Source organism: Onychostoma macrolepis, chromosome 08 (assembly GCF_012432095.1).
Source record: "Onychostoma macrolepis isolate SWU-2019 chromosome 08, ASM1243209v1, whole genome shotgun sequence".
Lineage (NCBI taxonomy): Eukaryota > Metazoa > Chordata > Actinopteri > Cypriniformes > Cyprinidae > Onychostoma > Onychostoma macrolepis.
In genome coordinates, this window is record NC_081162.1 from 1,139,371 (window position 1) to 1,154,590 (window position 15,220).

Sequence of the window (15,220 nt, forward strand, 5' to 3'; positions counted from 1 at the left end):
CCATCTCTTTAGCCTGGCTTACACATAACACATTAATACGCTTCTATTATTCAAATCCGTTAAAGGATTGTTAGGCTGCATTAATTAGATCAACCGAACCGAACACTCCCCATAACACACGATGTACTCGTTACATCGTAAGTTGAATGGCATCTGCGCTAATGTTTGTCTGTTTTTTCCTAGTCTGTTTCTCGGTCCGTGTCCGATCAGCGGAGACCAGGACACCCAGATGACCCCAGAGATATATCCCCAGATATATCAACCAAAAATAACAAAATAACTAAAATATAATAAAATACCTAACTACATAATACTACTATTGTTAGAAATTGCAACAAAATTAAAATAGAAATAGAAACTTTTGAACTGCGGGTTTCGTCTGGTCAGAGGAGAACTGGCCCCGACTGAGCCTGGTTTCTCCCAAGGTTTTTCTCCATTCTGTCTCAGAGGGAGTTTTGGTTCCTTGCCGCTGTCGCCTCTGGCTTGCTCAGTTGGGGACACTTAATTTCTAGCGATTATCGCCGATTTGATTGCACAGATACTATTTAAACTAAACTGAGCTAGACAATGACATCTCTGAATTCAATAATGAAATGCCTTTAACTGAAAATTGAGTGTTTAATCTTATCATTATACATTACTGACACTCTATCCTCCAATTTGATACTGTTAAGTGCTTTGACACAATCTGTATTGTAAAAGCGCTATATAAATAAAGGTGACTTGACTTGACTTGACTATGTGACAGTCCCGGCTCTCAGGTGGAACCTGAAATTGAAACAGATCGTTATATAGTGTTGCTGGACAATTTCTCAGTTCATTTACCCAATTAACATGGAGCATACCGTTAACAGAAATAAAAGCATATTTTGGCAAAGATTTTATAAATAAAAACCATACCAAACAATATAATGTAATACATGTCTGTCTCCTCAGTGCCCCTCTGTTTCTATCATTCAGTGTGCCTGAAGGGCACTGGGCTCGTCAAAAGTTTGGACACATTACTGTTTTTAATGTTCTTGAAATAAGTCTCTTATGCTCATCAAGCCAGCATTTATTTGATCAAAAATACAGAAAAAAAAAAAATATTGTGAAGTATTAAAAATAATGAAATGAAATAAAATGGTTTTCTATTTTAATACACTTCAAAATATAATTTATTTCTGTGATCAAAGCTGAATTTTCAGCATCATTACTCGTCTTCAGTGTCACATGATCCTTCAGAAATCATTCTAATATTATTATTTGCTGCTCAAGAAACATTTCTGATTATTATCAGTTGAAAAACAGTTATGCTTCTTAATATATGCAGAAACCATGATATACAACCATTCACATGTTTGGTGTGTGTTATTTAATAGAAATGACTGTTTTTATTTAGCAAATAGGCATTAAATTGATAAAAGTGAAAACATTTATAAATGAAGCAAAAATATATATTTCAAATAAATGATGTTCTTTTGAACTGTCTATTCATCAACGAATCATAAAAATGTTTCCAGAAAATGTTAAGCAGCAAAAACTTTTTTTTTTTTTTACATCTAATAATAATAAGAAGAAGAATCATTACTGATAACTGAGCACCAATAAAAATCCAGCACTAAATCAGCATGTTAGAATGATTTCTGAACGATCGTGCACTGAAGACTGCAGTAATGATGCTGAAAATTCACAGGAATAAATTACATTTTAAAATATATTCAAATGATATTTCACAATATTACTTTTTAATTTTATTTTTGATCAAATAAATGCATGCAGCCTTGAGGGTTAGCGCTTAAACATTAACACTGCAAGCCCACCATGACAGGCAGCAATCTTAAACATTAAATTTTAATGGAAGCAGTCAAAATTACTAAAGTTTAAATTAAGTAATTAAGTTAAAATTCGTTAATTACGTATAATTACAGACCTCTGGACCGTTTTCTTCATGTTAGCAAGTCCTCTGATAACATAGGCCTAAGTGTTCGCCGGTCCAACACCGATCTAAGGAGCAATAAAAACACCAAACGTTTAAGTTATCGAGTACACAACATAATAAGAAATTAATTTGTTAGTAGAACAGTGTGATAACACGGTGTGACATACCTTGGTGAAGTTTTAACAGCGTGCAGTCAGTCTGCCTCGATCTTCTTGACGTCTTCTTCTTCTATTAAGGTTTATTGGCGGTTGGCAAACAACTTTTTGGTGCATTACCGCCACCATCTGGTACGAGTGTGGACCAGAATGTTGTGTGTAAGCATTGTTTAAAAAAATCTATATCCTTCCACTTAAATTGGTTTCTCTAAGATATTGAAACAGTATATTACAACATATTTTTTTTACTCTTTCCGCAAAATGCTAATCAAGCCAGCATTTATTTGATCAAAAATACAGAAAAATGTAATATTTAGAAGTATTACAATTTAAAATAATGGTTTTCTATTTTAATTTACTTCAAAATACAATTTATTGCTTTGATCTAAGCAAATATCTTTGACGTCTTCTGTTCTGAACACGCCGCTTCGGACGCCGCCCGGATCTGCTCTGCGACAGTAGTTCCGCCCACTGAAACCGGGCCCGGGCTGGATCCGTGTTACAGCACTGAAACGGATGTGACTGTAATACGGATTTGCCGGTTTGAAAACGGATCCGGCACAGAGTCAACTGCTGTCTGGGACAGGACTTAAGAATACTAGGAAACGAGATAATTAATGACACAGGGCTGGGGACTGATTAACTAATGAAGGCATAAACTAGGACACTGACAGGAACTCCAAATACGGTCACAAGAGGAGGGGAAACACAAGACGCTAAGACACAGTCTGACAGTACTCCCCCCTCTCAATAGACGCGTCCCGCGCCATACAACATCCAACGGGGAGGGGGGGTGGGCGCTCTGGAGGCCTCAAGGGGCAGGGTACCAGGATGGACGGCCTCCAGGGCAGATCAGGGGACTCAGGAGACCATGGCGGAGCTGGGAACTCGGGAGGCCATGGCGGATCTGGGAACTCTGGAGGCCAAAGTTGGTCTGCCTCCAAGACCTCGGCCCCAGCCCCCACCTCAGCCTCTACGGCATGGGCCCTACTAGCCCCCAAAAATTTTCTTGGGGAAATTAGGGGTATCCTTAGGCTGACATTCAGGGGGAGCGGGCTCTTGGGGGTGGTCTGACAGCGCGGGCTCATCTATGACAATCTAAGACTCAACACAGAGGAGAGGGAACACAGGACTTAAGAATACTAGGAAACGAGATAATTAATGACATAGGGCTGGGGACTGATTAACTAATGAAGGCATAAACTAGGACACGGACAGGAACTCCAAATACGGTCACAAGAGGAGGGGAAACACAAGACGCTGAGACACAGTCTGACATTAGCAGAGACAAAGAAAACATGTCAAACTGAAATTCCCTGAGGCAGAACAGCTTTAGTTTAGTGTTCTTTAATATGAATTAGATGTGTTTGAGTTTAATGATTATGGTCTGAGTAACTGAAAATAAAGTGAAAGATAAACAGCAAGATAACAATGTGGATAATCACTATGGACAGTTGTTCTACAAATGTGTGCGCAAAATATTAAGTCGGTGTATACTCACACACACACACACATTTTGAAGTAAATGTCACTAATAGATGAATACCACAGTATGAATGTTTAGTACAGCTGTATTACACTTTCTGTATCTCCACTTTCTCACAGCTTAAAGACAAAAGAGTATTTTCTAGCTTCAAACTTTATAAATGCAACACTTTTACTTTTACCTTCATGCCAGTGTGATCTTGCAAGACAGTATGACACACCACCACAAAAAATAAATACTTTATTTCACACAGGGGGACTTCAAGAGACATGTTGATTGAAGCCATAAAGGAAGTATAGTCATTACTTACTTGCAAAACATATATCTGTTCATATATAGTGTTTCCCAATCCTATTCCTAGAGGCACACCAACAGTATACATTCTCCCTCATCTAACCCATCTATTTCTGGTCTTGAAATCCTTACTAACAGGCTGATGAGTTGAATTAGGTTTGTTTAATTAGAAACAGTTGGGAAAAACCTTACCATTTACCAAAACATAGCTGCTGCCATACCACCCCAGACCACAACTCTCCCCCACACTCCCATTAATTAATGACTCTAATTAATGACACCTAATATATAGTGGGACCATTTGTTTGTTCACCAGAACAGATTTCGAGATACAAGTAAATGGGTTGTCAGAAGAGTGCAGACAGCTGATAAAAACATCATAATAATCTACAAGTAATCCATACAATTCCAGTCCATTTATTAACATTATAAAACCAAATAAACAAATTACTTGTGGATTTTTTGGGCACCCATTCACTGCAGTGGATCCACATGTGAGCAAGTTATGGAATGCTACATTTCTCTGAATCTCTTCCAATGAAGAAACAAACTCATCTACAGCTTGGATGGCCTGAGGGTGAGCACATTTTCATGTTTGGGCAAACTAACCCTTTAAATGCATAGGCTTATGAAAAGCAAAGACAATTAAACTTCAAAACACTTAACAGTACATTAAACTGGGGTCCGTGCAAGGCACTGCATAATCTACACTCAATGTGCGTCAAAGAAGCTCAGTCCCATCAAAATATTTAGTTAAAGACCGCTATCCACGAGCAGAGATTGGTGCACCAGTGTGCTCAACATTCTTCAGTCCAGCATGAAGAGTTCACTACAGTAACTGCACATACATCACTAGACTAGATGGCAAGGATGATGGCAGCTCTGGAGACAGCCCTCTTCTTCCCTGATCTAGAGGCTCCTGTGTGTTCAGGTGCACCCCTCTCAGAAGCTAGCACTTAAGGAGGCCTCCACTTGGTTTTATGGCTGGTCAATCCCTATAAAGCATGGGTCCAGGGGCTCTGCTCCATCCTCCACCTGGAATGCCCCGGTTTCTAACTGGAAATAGACAAAGGATAATTGTAAGTTTATTGTAGTTTGTTGTAACACACAACAGTCTCAGTCAGGTGCATAGGATTAGAAGAGGCTTAGCTCCTCTTGTGAGTGGAACTACTTTTTTTCACTACAGACTAAGGCCCATATTTACTAAACAGGCCATCTAAGAGTGCGACCACAATGCCATAAAGCGCAGATGGGAGTGGAAAGTTCTGCAGGTGATGTACTGACGATGTGCAAATGAACCACAGATGCAGCCAGATAATTTCCATAATGACCAACACAATATACTGTACCAAGAGAGGTGCAAACAAGCAGAGCGGATGATAATCGGGTGCAGGTAATCTACTAACAACACAGGCGCAAAATGGGCTAAAGTGATAGTTCACTTAAACATGAAAATTCTGTTGTCATTTACTCTCCCTGATGTCATTTCAAGCCTGTATGAGATTCTTTCTTTCTTTTTTTTCTGCTGAACACAGAAGAAGATATTTTGAAGAATGTTGGAAACCAAACATTTGCTGGTAGCCACTGAATTCTATAGTAAGGTTAAAAATACTGTGAAACTCAATGGCTACCATCAACTGTTTGGTTCTTCAAAACATATTTTGTGTTCAGCAGAAAATAGAAACTCACTCAAGTCTAACTAAAAATAGGCAAGACAGACAACACTAATTTTATATTTCTCAAAGTAGGTGCAAGTTTACTTTCTGTATAGCCACATATAGTACTTTGGCTACAAAAAAAAAGGTACCACTTTCTATGAAGCCTGTATTTATAATACATTACAAGGGTATTCTTAAGGCATTATAATGAATGCAAGGTTTTCTGTTTTAATATGCTTTAAAATATAATTTATTCCTGTGAAGCAAAGCTGAATTTTCAGCATCATTACTCCTGTCTTCAGTGTCACATGATCCTTTAGAAACCATTCTAATATGCTGATTCATAATCAGTGTTGGAAACTGTTGTACTGCTTAATATATTTGGGACCTGTGATATTTTGGTAACACTTTATTTTAGGGTCTCTTAACTAGTTGCTTATTAGCATGCATATTACTAGAATAGGAGCCATTTATTAGTAGTAATTAAGCACATATTAATGCCTTATTCTACATGACCTTATTCTACATCCCTAATCCTACCCAATACCTAAACTTAAAGGTGCCATAGGTGATTGCCTTCAGAAACATTTTTTGTTATTCTGGTTGAAAGTCTCTTCACATCCTGATAGCAATCATTAAGTTAAGTGGTCTAAATGTATTTATCTGTATTTATATATTCTGTGGAAGGTGTAAGACCAAGAAATGCTTGTCCAATTAAAACGCTCGGTCCAAGCGTTTTAATTGTCTTTCCTACCTGCCTGTCAACGTATGTATTTGCATACCTCTGCACACCCTGTTCGCGCAGACAGGATACGTCACCAGCGCGTTCACGCACACTATTGCAGACAGAGCGAGAATGGCAGGCAAACATCAACAACCCGAACTTCCTTCCTGGTATTGTAGTAGTTACTAACTGTGCTATAAAGTTTTCTCACCGGTGAATGACACATGATGCCCAGCACTGTTCCCAATTCCAGTCCTCGCGCCCCGTCTCTGCATATTTTGCATGTCTCTCGCTTAGTTAACACACTCGGTTCAGATAACCAGCTCGTTAGAAGAGAGCTCCGTGCATGAACTGTGTTCCGATTGACATGCTCCCTACACAGTGTTCATTGCTCCCTACTCCTTGAGCAGGGAAAATCCGTTTATTTCACTTCAGAACATTCACTCACGGATTTGCGCTGCTCATCACACACAGACGAAAGAGAAGTGTGAAGTGTGACATAATATACCTCTGTAAATAAATACTATTTCAATTCAGGTCTGGCACACTTTAATGCTCTTTGTATGGAACATAAACGCTCGCTTCGAACTGGAATCATGGCGGAATATCTGGTGATGTCCACTTTGCAGGGCACTTATGACTTATGGTCGAATAAAACAACCGTCGGACGTGATAAGATATACATATGAAATGTGCAGAGCGGAGAGGGCACGAAGACTGTAATTGGAAACCATTGATGTAGCCTATTGTAGTAATTTATGTTGTCTCTGGCTGCTCTTTGAACGTATGTGCGTGCAGGGGGCGTGGCTTTGGACGGCGATTGCAGGGAGGGTGGGACGTTCGCTTTCAGTGCTATCAGGCTAAAGTTAGCATTTTCCGAGATCTCCTACTGCACCTTTAACAACTACCTTACTAACTATTAATAAGCAGCAAATTAGGAATTTATTGAGGGAAAGGTCGTAGTTAACAGTGGATAAGTGTTCCCTATTCTAAAGTGTTACCGATATTTTTGATAAATAAAAAGTTAAAAAGAACAATGTTTATTCAAAATAGAAAATCTGTGTTACAATATACACAACTATTCAAAAGTTTGGGGTCAGTAAATTTTTTTTAAAGAAATTAATACTTTTATTCAGCAAGGATGTGTTAAATGGATAAAATTTATAGTAAAGACAGCAACACTTTAGAATAGGGAACACTTATTCACTACGACTTTTCCCTCAATAAATTCCTAATTTGCTGCTTATTAATAGTTAGTTAGGTAGTTGTTAAGTTTAGGTATTGGGTAGGATTAGGGATATAGAATAAGGTCATGTAGAATAAGGCATTAATGTGTACTTAATTACTCTAATAAATGGCTAATATTCTAGTAATATGCATGCTAGTAAGCAACTAGTTAAGAGACCCTAAAATAAAGTGTTACTGTAAAGACTTATATTGTTAGAAAAGATTTCTATTTTGAATAAATGCTGTTCTTTTTTACTTTTTATTAATCAAAGAATCAAAGAAAAAAGTATCACAGGTTCCAAAAAAAAAAAAAAAAAAATTAATTAAGCAGAACAGTTTCACTGTTGTAAATCAGCATATTAGAATGATTTCTGAAGGATCATGTGACACTGAAGACTAGAGTAATGATGCTGAAAATTCAACTTTGCTTTATAGGAATAAATGATAGCCTATTTTAAAGTATAGGTATTAAAATAGGAAACCAATATTAGAAATTGCAATAATATTTCACAATTTCAGTTTTTTTTTTTTTTCTTCCTGTATTTTTTAAAATAAATACAGCCTCGATGAGCATAAGTGATTCCATTAAAAAAAAAACAAGGTCAGTTATTTATTAGGTTTATAATATAGTCCTTTTTAACATAATATAATATAATATCAAAACAAACTCAAGCTTTTAAACTGATAGAATACAATACAAAACAAACTGAAGCAAAACTTAAACTGAGATCTGTAAGTTAAAAGAAAAAGAAAAGTGAACGTGAATTCTTAGCCCATAGTTATCTAAACATCACTATGAAGTAGGCTACAGTTTGCACAATACACCTGTGTGTGACTGTAAATGTCTCTGAGTTTTGTTACCGTTCTGTGCCCATCATCCGCTATTTCCGCATTTTCAAGCCACTCTTCTTTAATACATCAGGATGTTTTATTTCACATGTCATTGCTCTCGTGTTGAGCTATTTCGTTCTCAGCCATTAAAGTATTCGGTTTCTACAACGACTCATTTGGCGCACATCACATCATTCTCTTTCAATGAAACCTGTAAACCGCATTCACCAGTTCTAACTCTATAGCGACACCAGCACTATAGCGGTTTGCCCAAGCATTGCAATTCTTTCGCTTTTACTCAAATTCAATCAAATGGCTTTCCCAACTCATTTCTGTGTGTGCGCAGCACATTATTTCTTCTTCCGTGGTGGAAGAAGTGTGCTTAGAGGGAACATTGGTTGGGAGACACTTGAGGGGAACAAGTCGAGAGGCCTAAAAAATATGTCTACCGCAACCAGAATGCAGGCAAATTCTTCAGATGAGGGCAAATCCATCACAAAATCCACTCTTAGGCGTGACCAGGGACGCTGAGAAATGGGAAGAGGGAGAAACTTGGTGGCTGGTAGATGGCATGGTGTTTTTGCCATGGCACACTCCTGGCATCCTGTCACATACCTTCTGACATCCTGAGCCATTTCGGGCGACCAGAAGCAATCTTGTAGCAGCAAGAGGGTTTGATTGGTCCCAGGGTGACAAGTGGGTTACATTTTATATTGATAGTCCACTTTAGACATTCTACTAACTATAAGTAACTTTGTAACTACATGTCAACTAATTCTCATTCATTTGCAACTACATATCTATTAAGTCTCAGAGTAGACTGTTAGGGTAGGTTTAGGGTTTGTAGAATAAGTTGACATATACTTGCAAAGTTTCTCATAGTCAGTATGTTGTATGTTGTGGACCCATCAAAATAAAGTGTTAGAAGTTATTAAGCAGACAGTCTACTAATATTCTAATGACTGATAGTTGACATGTAGTTGCAAAGTTACTTAATGTTAGTAGAATGTCTGAAGTGGACTATCGAAATACCAACAAGTGCCCAGGGAAATATATGTAGAATGGATGAGCTGGTTTCATTGGAGTCTGGGTATATAGGTGCGGATAGCGGGGTACCCCAGCTGAGCTGCATCGGAGACACTGGCAGCTGCAAATCCTCGTCCAGGGATCACTGAATGGGATTGACTATCAACTGTGGAGATAGGATTGATTCAGGTTCCTCAGGAAGTTCTTCAGGGCATAAAGACGAGAGAGAGGATCAGCTTTCTTGTTCTTGGTGCCTGGACGATGGGAGATGGTGAAGTGGAAGAGCGTGAAGAAGAGGGCCCACCTGGCCTGCCTGGGATTTAGCCGCTTAGCATCTCATAGGTATGCAAGATTCCGTTGATCCATGAACATCACAAATGGATGGTGGGCCCCCTCCCACCAGTGTCTCCATTCCTCCAAGGGTAGCTTGATGGCCAGAAGCTCCCGTTTCCTGGTGTCATAGTTTTGCCCCGCTGGGGACAGTTTTTTGGAGAAAAAGTTACATGGATGGAGTCGAGGAGGAGTCCCCTGCTGTTGTGACCAAACGGCATCAACACCTGAGGTGGAAGCATCCACTTCCACAATGAAGGGTTTGTCAGATTGGAGTGGATTAGGAGATCTGCCAAGGTGAAGGCTTGTTGGAACTTCTTTATTGCTGTAGTAGCCATTGGTGTCCAGGACAGAGACTTGGGTCTGCCTTTCAGGACAATGGTGAGAAGTGAGGTGACTGTACTATAGTTATTGATGATTCAGCGATAGAAGTTGGAGAAACCAAGAAATCTCTTGCGCTCTTTGATAGCTGTTTGTGTAGGCCATGACCTGATAGCTTCCACCTTCCTTTAGTCCATCTTGATACCTTTGGGGCTGATGTCATATCCTAGGAACTGAATGGAGGCTGATGGACAGTACATTTTTCAGCTATGAAACACTAGAAATAGTGTTTGTGGAGCTTCTGGAGGTCCTCACTGATGTGCTGGCGATGTTTGGTCTCATTCCGGGAGTACACTAGGATGTCATCATTATACACCAGGGGCCAGTTGCATAAACATAGCCACCATGTTAAGACTATGTCTTAAGAACTAGTTTGACCAACTAGTAGTTCCCAACGGCTAATCAGTCTTACTTTTCCAAAACAAATAAGACCAATCTACCTTTTCATAACTGAATTAAAAAAGTTATGACCAGTCTTGAAGAAAAAAAATTAGATGACTAACTTTTTAAGACTATTCTAAACAGTATATGCAACCGGCCCCAGGACGAACCAATGAGGTACTTTCAGAACACCACGTTCATGTATTGCTGGAATATGGAGGGGCATTAAGAGATTGATAGGGTATGAACAAATATTCATAGTGGCCAGTAGTGGTCACAAAAGCTGTCTTACAATCATACCCTTCATATATCCGGATGAGGATATAAGCACTCCTGAGGTCCAACTTGGTGAAGATCTGAGCTCCGTGAAGTTTTTCCAGGGCTGCAGGGGCAAGAGGAAGAGGGTAACGGAATTTTACTGTTATCTTGCTGAGTGCCTATGCAATCTATGCAAGGCCTCCATCCTTTTTGGCAACAAAGAAAAAGCTGAAAGTAGCAAGGGAAGTAGATGGATGGATGTAGCCTTGTTGCAATGCCTCCTCGATATACTCCTCCATGGCCTTCTGTTTGGGGATGGAGAGAGGATAAGCTTTGCCTCTGGGCACTGGTTCACCAAGCAGGATGTCAATGGTACAGTCACATGGTCTGTGAGGTGATAGTTGAAAGGCTGGAGAAACAATTCTTGCCCCAATTCAGAACTTCGTCGGTGGTCCACGAGATGGTAGGATCTTGCAAAACGAGTCAGGGGTGCCTTAGTGTGATCCCAGCTGTGGAGTTCCAGCAGGTAGATGTCCTCGGTATGGAGCTGACCAACCTGGAATTGGAGAGGACCCACGCAGTATCAAACTTTTCCCTTGCCAAGGGGACAACCAGTGATGGTTTGATTCTTATATTAAATGTTGTTTACTTCTTCTTTTTTTTTTTTTGAGTTGAAGCTGTTTGCATAGGTTGTAGGAAAAGTTGTTGTCGGCTGACCCAGAATTGAGGAGGGCATGGTCTGAAGCAGAGTGGAGAGTAGTAAGCTGGACAATAGCAGTGAGTGGATGAACAGTAACGGGAGAATAAGAAAATCAATTCCCCATGGATCTAGGAGGACGGATGGGACATGTTTGTATAGGGTTGGGTACCGAACTCGGTACTTTTAAGGGTACCGACTAAATTGTGTCGGTACTACCGAGTATCGATTCACATTAAATCATTCGGTACCAAATTTCTGTACCTGAGAACGCATTTGGGCGCATACGAGAGAGAGAGAGACAGAGAGAGAGACCCTGTGACATGATGTCACCACTGCAACTCTTTAAAACACAATACACGGTAAGAAGTGTGCTTACATTTCTAGGGTCATGGTTTCCACGAAAACGTGGACAGGATGGCGGAGTCCATTCATAAAAATGGAATTTACTCTATAGCGCGGAATGCCACAAAATTCGTCAAGTTTTGGATGAATAAAAGAATGACTGTCACTTAATTCGAATCGCGATATGAACTAGTGTATGCGAATATTAAAACGCAAAAAGATGGTTTAAATATGAATCCTGCATGTTCCGTTAGTCTCGGTATGTTTGAATGGGCGGAGACGCGGTTTTGTTTACTACACAAATACTGAAGAACACGTGAACTCATGGTGATTTTCAGCCTCTGCATCTCACTACATGACGATGTAGGCTGTGAGAGTCACGTCATGAGAATTTTACCGTTTCATTTGAGAAAACCAGCATATCATATTGTACACACACAGAAACTTCACGGCAACCTGTCAAAATAAAAGTGCGGTTTAACATGTAACAGAAATAGCCTATATTACTCTTGTATTACTTTTGTACAGTATAATGTACATGTTTATATATTCCACTAACTGACAAATTTAAATAAAACAATTAAATGATTAAAATAATTATTACAACCACATTAAGGACTTAATTGTAAATATATATATATATATATATATATATTATTAAAACTTTTTTAAAGGAATATTCACACAATTTTTATACCATGTATTAATTTTAACAGTAAACTTCTGTTTATTTGCCAAAAAATAAAAGGGTTTTATTTTCATTTGATTAAAAATAAATAAATGTTTCATGCCTTCATTTGATTATCAGAAAAAATAAAACAAACATCTCTGGAAGAAAAAAAATTGTAGGGCCCTATTGTTCAGAATGTTGAAATTGAGAGTTTTGGACTTATTTTTTCACTGAAATAAATGTTTTTGTTATTACACAGAGAGTAAAGTACCGAAAAAAGGTACCGTTGGGTACCGGTAACGAATTTCAGTTACCGATACCGGTACCGTACCATTTCAAATGTGAACAGTACCCAACCCTATGTTTGTAACACCTGTCCACTTTGACCACAATATAGACACAGCCCCTGGGTCAGATGACGTTGAATGCTCGGCCGGGGATAAACGTGCGTGATCGATCTGCATGGGTTCAGGGTTGGATTCTGGAGAACTGGGATCCTCTGGCTGGCAGAAATAGAGAGCCAAATTTTGGCAGCGATTATCCTCCATACAGCCCTTTACTCGGTTGGCGACTCTGATGGAGAGTTGGATAAAGCACTCAAGCCCAATGGTGTCGTCATAAGCCAAGAGATGCAGCTGCAGAGAGGTTTCCAATCCTTGGCAGTAGGCAGTTAACCGAGCACTCATTCCATCCACTGGAAGCAGCTAGGGTTCTGAATCAAAGAGCATAATCCTGAATGGAGCTCTTGCCTTGACAAAGATGGTATAATTGCTCTCAAATGGAGGAATCTCCATCTGGTCCTCCGAATACTTCTCAGAAATAGGCAGTGAAGGCTTCGAGTGAATGGGTTGCTGGTCCGTCTTGCTGGTCCGTCTTGCTGCCCCCCCGGCAGACGCAGGTTCACACACACGCAACTTTCATCCATCTCTCTCTCTCTCTCTCTCTCCCTAATTCAGATAAATGATTAATTAATTCAAATAAACGCGAACTTACCGCACTACATCTCTGTGTCTGATTTAAAGCAGGCCAATGCTAACGAGCCTTAACTGACAAAAATGACCATAATTTGCACGGTGGAAAAATTATTAGTCTTGTCGTATACAACCATTCAAAAATTCGGCAGAATTTATGTGACCGCTGCACCTGATGTTCATAAACTTTCATAACTGGTAGGCCTAAGTGTTTTTTTTCTTTTGCCTTGTTAAGTGGCCGAGCCTTGATGAATCTGTTGCTTGACATGTGCTTACTGACCGTTGCATGCAATCGTGAAATACAGCATCCTTTTTTGTTTGTTTGTTTTGTTAAATTGGCTATTAGTTGTGGAAAAAATTTTTCTCTAGCTCTAAATTTTAACTGTGCCGCTCGATTCGGGTCGGGTCAGACGATGTCGGGCACGGGCCTGGTTCGGGCTTCAATTTAAAGCCCGTGCAGACCTCTACTGTAAATCTTCATTTCAGCACTCAAATTTTTGAAGCAGCTGACGGGCTAAACGCGAGGTGTTTCTCCGTCTTGAAACAGGCTGTTACAGACGGACACTTAGCTATGGCTTAGCGCTGCCTCCACTTGAGCTGAGTGATACTAATATTACTGTACATTAAACAGCATGCTTTACTTGTAGGTCGAACAGTTCTCAAATCGACTTCATGTCAGAGTAATATCTTACTGATATGTGAGACAAATGTTAAGGTCGAGATTGAGGAGCAGTTTGCAAAGGGTAGCGAACTAAAGTAGCGATAAAGTAACTTACAATATTCATAGCTATTGCAACAGCAGCCTCACGCAAAAAAAAAAAAAAAAACGCAGTCTCTCGCGGTAATCACCATTTATACTGGAACACAAGCAAATTTAATTTAGCTAGCTACAAACAGGCTAATCTAACCACCAACATAGCCCAATTACTTCAAAAATAAGTTGCTTGCAGTTAGCTTGTTCCTTCATGTTTTACGTAGCCTCTGGAAATATGGACAGTTGCCTGCAGCGTCTAAAAGTTATGCATCTGGAGTGAGATTGGTTGGATGAGGGAAAGGACATTAAGGTAAGCCAATCAGAGGCAGAATAGGGCGGGGCCATTCCTTTGCCAACGGGAAAAAACGCTACAGGTGACGTGACACAGATGACTCGCAGATATATGGGGGACTGTGTGCTGTGTCAACCCAGAGAACTATGGAGAAGTAAGCAATTGAGACAATCAGAGGAAAAACAATAGTCATAAAACCCTGCATCACTTACCATTCAGTGGAGTTTCTGTTTTGTCATGCCCATATGCCATCCTCATCATCCTGAAATAAACACAACGCATTACTATAAACAGCTCCTCACTCAAGTTGTTGTATGAATTCTCTATGGACCTCTTTATGCACAATAGTATTGCCAGAAACAGCTGCAACATTCTCCAAAATTCTCTAAAATAATTTTCTACAGCATAGATTTAAGAGATGTTTTTACTGGAATTGTTGGAGTAAACATGTCTATTAGAAGGGATTGTCCACATAATTTTTGTCATATAGTGTTTGTGATTTAAAATCATCTATCATGTCACCACAGAACTTTTTGAGCTAATCACTGTTTCTCGAAAACTACGTATTAGAAGTCTATTAGAAGTTTTGGGTAACACTTTAGAATAGGGAACACTTATTCACTATTAACTACGACTTTTCCCTCAAAAAATTCCTAATTTGCTGCTTATTAATAGTTAGTAAGGTAGTTGTTAAGTTTAGGTATTAGGTAGGATTAGGGATGTAGAATAAGGTTATGTAGAATAAGGCATTAATATGTGCTTAATTACTACTAATAAATGGCTAATATTTTAGTAATATGCATGCTAATAAGCAACTAG

General features: G+C 39.2%; 1 protein-coding gene and 1 long non-coding RNA gene across 2 annotated transcripts in view; both read right to left on the reverse strand.

The window, feature by feature from the left end:
* Positions 1-736: 736 nt before the first annotated feature.
* On the reverse strand, positions 737-2,215 carry LOC131545607 (uncharacterized). Its single transcript, XR_009272464.1, has 3 exons — positions 2,089-2,215; positions 1,913-1,986; positions 737-768 (listed from the first exon to the last, which is right to left on the reverse strand). It is a non-coding gene; the product is annotated as an uncharacterized LOC131545607 (long non-coding RNA).
* A 1,606-nt stretch (positions 2,216-3,821) lies between these two features.
* Positions 3,822-15,220, reverse strand: part of LOC131546034 (ERC protein 2) — a 96,565-nt gene continuing 85,166 nt past the window's right edge. The window contains exons 13-14 of the mRNA XM_058785331.1: positions 14,614-14,663; positions 3,822-4,912 (exon numbers count right to left, since the gene is read on the reverse strand). Of these exons, the coding sequence (XP_058641314.1) occupies positions 14,637-14,663 (27 nt within the window). The 3' untranslated portion in view covers positions 3,822-4,912; positions 14,614-14,636. The remainder of the gene's footprint in view (positions 4,913-14,613; positions 14,664-15,220) is intronic.